General features: G+C 48.4%; 1 protein-coding gene across 1 annotated transcript; it reads right to left on the reverse strand.

Annotated features, from left to right (window-relative positions):
- Window positions 1–412: 412 nt before the first annotated feature.
- Window positions 413–5,123, reverse strand: NKX3-1 (NK3 homeobox 1). The gene is made up of 2 exons (XM_012739353.2): window positions 4,826–5,123; window positions 413–3,360 (listed from the first exon to the last, which is right to left on the reverse strand). Exons 1-2 carry the CDS (start codon window positions 5,097–5,099, stop codon window positions 2,942–2,944), a joined length of 693 nt encoding a protein of 230 aa, XP_012594807.1. The 5' UTR covers window positions 5,100–5,123; the 3' UTR covers window positions 413–2,941.
- Window positions 5,124–5,413: the final 290 nt, after the last annotated feature.

The raw sequence follows: 5,413 nt of genomic DNA on the forward strand, positions 1-5,413 counted from the left end.
GATCACTTCAGCACAGGAGTTTGAAGTTTCAGTGAGCTATGATCATGCCACTGTACTCCAGTCAGGGAGACAGAGCAAGATTCTGTCTCTACAGGAAAAAAAAAGAAAGCAAAGAAAAGAAAGAAAGGAAAGAAAAGAAAAAGGAAAGAAAGAAAGGTATCCCTGGGATGGAGTAGGTAATTATCAAACTGAAGACAGAAGAAAAATCTTTTCCCTTCCCCATGTTTTACCAGGAATGGAGGACCGTGCACTTATGAAAGAGTGACCATCACTGGCTGCTGGCAAAACTGCTGCTTTTGATCATTTGGTCATCAGAGGTTTTCAGGTGGATTGAGGGTGAGGGACATGGTAACTAGAAATATGTAAGTTAGTTAACATGCATTTTTAGGAAACTGAACATCACACTCAGGTCTGATAAAGACATAGATACTTTATTTTAAAAACACTCATATGTTGCAAAAAATACATAGAAAAATAAAGTTTGGTGGGGGCACTTTACTAAACTTCAAGTCACAGGCTTTTATGTACAGATCCAAGCAGGGTTGGTTATGCATGGTGAGAACTCAGATTAATTTATCAGACGGGACAGAAACAGGCTGTCTGGGTGAAATGGTTCAGTGCACTGTCCAGTTCATCTGTCAGATATAGGCTATTTCTTCAAATGGTTTTAGATATAGGTTCAGATATAGGTCAATGAGTGTTCCAACGGGGGAAAGCAAGATGGATTTACAAACCAAATAAATTTAAACAAAGACCTTTTTTTTTGGCAACACAATCTACATCACAGTAAAATGTTTAATTCTTACAGAATTGCAGATTGAAAGAATTAAATTCAGAGGTGGAGAAAGAAAAAGTACTGAGTAGAGACTGAGCACTGAACATTTATTTTAAAAGATGTGTAAAAAGGAGAAAGCAATTTAGGACACTCTGCCTTTTGTACTATCTAGTACTGTGGTGGGTGTCAGCAGCATGAGACATTGAACAGTAATTCAACACAGAGCCCAAACCATAGAAAAATGGGGTGAAAATGGCCAACTTTCTATTGACTGACCTTGGCAGTTTTGCCACCAACAGTAAATTTGCCCTTTTACTAGGAGAAAATTGGAAAGTTTCTCACTAAACAGAATTAAGCAGTGGGATCAAGAGACTTCCAGTCCTCGGGCTATCCCATTAGTAATTTTTTTGTTGCTGTTGTCTCCCCTCGACCAGGTCACCTGAGATAATAGAATGGACTTGGAAGGACAGCCAGATGTCTTCTTTGCTCTCTGCTCATTCTGATTGGGGACCCCTGATAGGCATGAAACACAGTTCCTGAAACATTTAGATAGTTTTTTGCTTTATTTTCTGATGGAAACCACGGTAATGTTGTGTTTTGAAACCATTTTCCTTTTCCTGTGAGCCTCTTCCTGAAAAGTGCTGTCAGCCCCTTCACTTGAACTAGGTAAGGCCTGGGCTGCGTTTTCTTCCCTGCCCATGCCCCAAGCCCTCTACTTCCACTAGAGACAGCTTAGTGACACCGGCCCTTCATTTGCACTGTGTTCTCCCTTCTATGTGAAAACCCCACACCTCTTACCTCCTCTGCCTGTCTGCAGAGATTCTCAAAGGTTGCCAGACTTTGATTGTAACAACAGAGCCACCAGAAAGTCGTATAAAAGCAGCAGTGACCTTCTGGAGCTGTCAGGTCTTTAAATAGGATTTGAGATTTAATGCCGTATATTTTTAAAGGAAAGAAATAAGAGTTGCTAGTTTGAAAAATGTGTGTCTTTTAGCCAATTCAGAATCTGCCCCCCTAATTTTTTTTTAACCTAGGAAAGATAAAGCTTTGGAGGAAAGAAAAAAAAGGGAAGACCAGATCTCAGGCTAAATAAGGAAGGTGAATATTAGGTGTAGCCAGACAAAAAGTCTTGACTGACATGAAGCCCTTTAGTGGGTGATTAATGTAGGAAAAAAAATAAATTAAAAATAAAAATAAAAGGGAAGGAAGAACCCATGGTAGAGAATTAAGTTATCTGTCATGATATAGTATGAATTATAGAGTATGGAATTATAGAGTATGAATTATGGAATATGAAACTCCAGGAAACGTTTGATTCTAAATTCTTCAGCCTAGGACACAACAAACAGTTCAGAAGAGGCCATTCTACCTTTTGCTAATTAAAATTGCAGTGGCCCCCAGCATTAGTGTGGAGACTCTAGTTAGGCCCCTGTCTTGCACATACAGAGATTCTTCTGGCATGACCCCACCTGTTGCAGTAGAGTTCTGTTTATACAGCTTGTCTTAAAACCACAGTGAGTGCATCTTGTTCTATTCGGGCCACCCTGTGAATACTTAAATTGGCATACTATTTTCAAAGGAAGCTGATATTTTCATCTCCTCCCACCCTGCTCTATCTCCCATGGCAATCTGTACCGAGCATAAGGGCTTCCTCTTTGAGACCCTCTGTTTCCCCTCTTTTACAGGGACAGAAAGAAACCTTGGCCATATTTCAAGGCCAATAAAAAGTTTAACTCAGCAGGTGACATCTGAGTCTTGGCTGTCCTTTCTCCCTCTAAGTTTGCCCTCTCAGAGTTGCTGCTCAGGTCTCCTAGAGGATGGAGCGCAGAAAAAGGATCCTCAGGAGCTGTTGGACCACTCATCCACAATCATACAGAGTGCTGGAGATGGCACTTGATTTTCTCTCCCTTCAAACAGGTAGCCGAAAGCAAAAATGATCTACAGTATGCATCGGGGGAACTATTTAGATATTAAAACATTCACTGTCCTAGATCTGACATTGGCCCACTAGTGAGGACTCTGGGATTTCCACGCAAACCACCAACGGCTTTGGTCTGCACACCTCTGGCTCCCTGTTGCTACCTGATCTTGGCCCCTTTTCCTTTGTAGAGAGACCCCCTGTGCAAGGCAGTTTTTGATCATACGTGGTTGTCATCTGAGCTGGCATTACCAGAAAGCTGGGTTCCAGCTGCCCACACAGTAAAGGTAGGGGTAATAGGGGTAGCTGTTATACATGGTGACCAGGGAGGCTCGGGAGAAGCCCTCCTCTTTCAGGCCTGGCAAGGAGGGGTGCTGTTCCAAGTCTCCCAGATCAGAAGTGAGCTGCTTTCGCTTCGTCTTATAGCGTCTATTTTGGAACCATATTTTCACTTGGGTTTCAGTGAGCTTAAGGTTCTTGGCCAGGTGAGCCCTTTCCGGGGCTGATAGGTACTTCTGATGGCTGAACTTCCTCTCTAACTCGATCACCTGAGTGTGGGAGAAGGCAGCTCGGGAGCGCTTCTGCGGCTGCTTGGGGGTCTGGGGAAGGCTTGGTAAGGCGCCTGGAGTGTCTTCACAGTCCAATAGATAAGTCCCAAAGTGCCTATCTGTAAAGGAGAAGGAAGAAGGAGGGTTGGGAAGAAAAAAGTTACATGTTAGTGGGGAAGAGAGCAGAATTCAGTCCACCCTTATCTCTTTAGTGAGTGAACAAACAGCCCACTGTCATCTTGGATACATTTCACTTTTTTCACATGACTAAGGGACTCTCTGGAGTGAGCTAGGAGTAAATGTGTATGTGATGTATTCATTTTTCTAATAATCAGCAAGAACCCAAAGTTATAAGCGTTTAGTGGTTGAGCTTTCTGCCATATTACCCGGTAGAATTAAATGGAAACTGTATGTGTTTCCCCGAAAATAAGACCTACCCATAAAATAAGCCCTAGCAGGATTTCTGAGCATTTGTACAATAATAATCCCTACCCGGAAAATAAGACCTAGTGATGGGCGTAGCTACTCGTATCTGCACAACCCATGCATTTCCTCACTGAGTGGTAAAGAAGATGAGCAGCCCTTCTCATCTGCCCCATGAGAGCTCTATTGCTCAACATGAGAGATTGGGGCCAATGGTTCTAAAGAAAATAGAGTCGCAAGATATTCAGGATGGAATTCGGGGTTTGGAGAGTTATGATGATGTTCCAGAAGAAGACGACTTAACTATATTTGAATAAATGTAGATTGTTGTACCATACTTAAAACAAATAACACATCCCCTGAAAATAAGCCCTTTTATTTTCAGAGTGTCTTCTTGAGGAAAAATATAAGACCCTGTCTTATTTTCGGGGAAACACCGTAGATGTGTGTGCTGAGCAGAGGTGGCAGAAGGGCAGCAGGGAAGACACGGAGGAACGAGGTACCTGGCAGAGGCATCCGGTGTTAGCATCTGGGTAGGCAAGAGGCGGCTTGTGCCATGGGCGAGGCAAAGCCAAGCTTATGCCCAGCTTTAATCCCCCTTTCTCTAAACGAGGCATTAGGTTGCCTCATAAGAAGTGACAGGAAAGAAAATAAGGCTATACTAACTGTTCCTACGGTGTCATAGCTCCCCAACACCGAGGGGAACACCCAGATTCACTGTTTTACTGCCCATGGGATTGGGAAGCAAAAGGAAGTCTGCTGGTCAAACTAATTTGTTCGTATTAATGAGCTGTTATCAGTCCTGGCGACCGCGGACAGATGACGTGGGCTGGTGCAATGGAGGGTGGCCGGGGGTCGGGATTTTCATCTAGGCACAGTGAGAGACCCGGCTGCGCGCCGGCGTGGGAGCCCCGCGGAGCAGAGCGCACGGAGCTGGGCGGGTCACGCCGGTGTCACATCCTGCGCCGCCCTGACGCCGGAGCTCTGGAGAATCCTTGAGGCGCTCCGGTGACGGCGGGGGCGGGGAGGTCCCTCCGCCTGTCGCCGCGGGGCCCCGCGTCCCCGCATCCCGGCTCTGGGAGGCCCGCCTGGGACCCGTGCCATCCTCGGGCCCATCGCCCCTCCCGCGGAACCCAGCCCGGCCCGACCTCCCCGGCTCACCTGGCTCGGTCTCTGCCGGCATGTCGGCCTCCCCGGGCGCGGCGCGGGTCCCGGAGCTCAGCTCGTCCGTTGGCGTCCGGGCGCGGCCTCCTCCTTCGCCTGACTCTGGCTCTGGGTCGCACCTCGGATCAGGCTGGCGCGGGGGCCCCGGGTCCCGCAGGATGTCCTGGATGAGGAAGGAGGTGAGCGGCTTGGACTGGAGCGGCGGCGCGGCCCCGGGGCTGCCGCCGGCCGCCTCCGCCTCCCCGGGCCGCGGCTCAGGGACCCTGAGCATCCCGGCTGCTGTGCCCGCCGCGCCCGCATCACTTTCACTTTCCGCCGGCGGGCCACTTATAGCCCCGGGGGAGCGCGCCGCGCCGCCTTCCCATTGGCCGCGGGGACCCGGCCCGCGCCGCGGATTGGCCGCCCAGCGCTCCAGGTGACCCGGCGGACAAGGCGCGTCCTTGGCACTGTCCGCGCGGCTCTCCTGCAGAGGATTCCTTCCCCGATTCCTCCTTGTCCTGTGGCTCGCCTCCCTGCGCCCTAAGCGTTTTCCCAGGCCGGGAGCGGAAACCGCAGCGGATCTCCGGAGCTCCAACCAACCCGCGG

This window comes from Microcebus murinus, chromosome 24, assembly GCF_040939455.1.
Source record: "Microcebus murinus isolate Inina chromosome 24, M.murinus_Inina_mat1.0, whole genome shotgun sequence".
Classification (NCBI taxonomy): Eukaryota; Metazoa; Chordata; class Mammalia; order Primates; family Cheirogaleidae; genus Microcebus; species Microcebus murinus.

Bases quoted from the DNA above. Each gene is read 5' to 3' on its own strand.
- NKX3-1 (XM_012739353.2), bottom strand. From the start codon at position 5,099: ATGCTCAGGGTCCCTGAGCCGCGGCCCGGGGAGGCGGAGGCGGCCGGC. The intron at 3,361-4,825 runs GTGAGCCGGGGA...TCTCCTTTACAG, and splicing joins GCCGGCAGAGACCGAGCCAG to ATAGGCACTTTGGGACTTAT.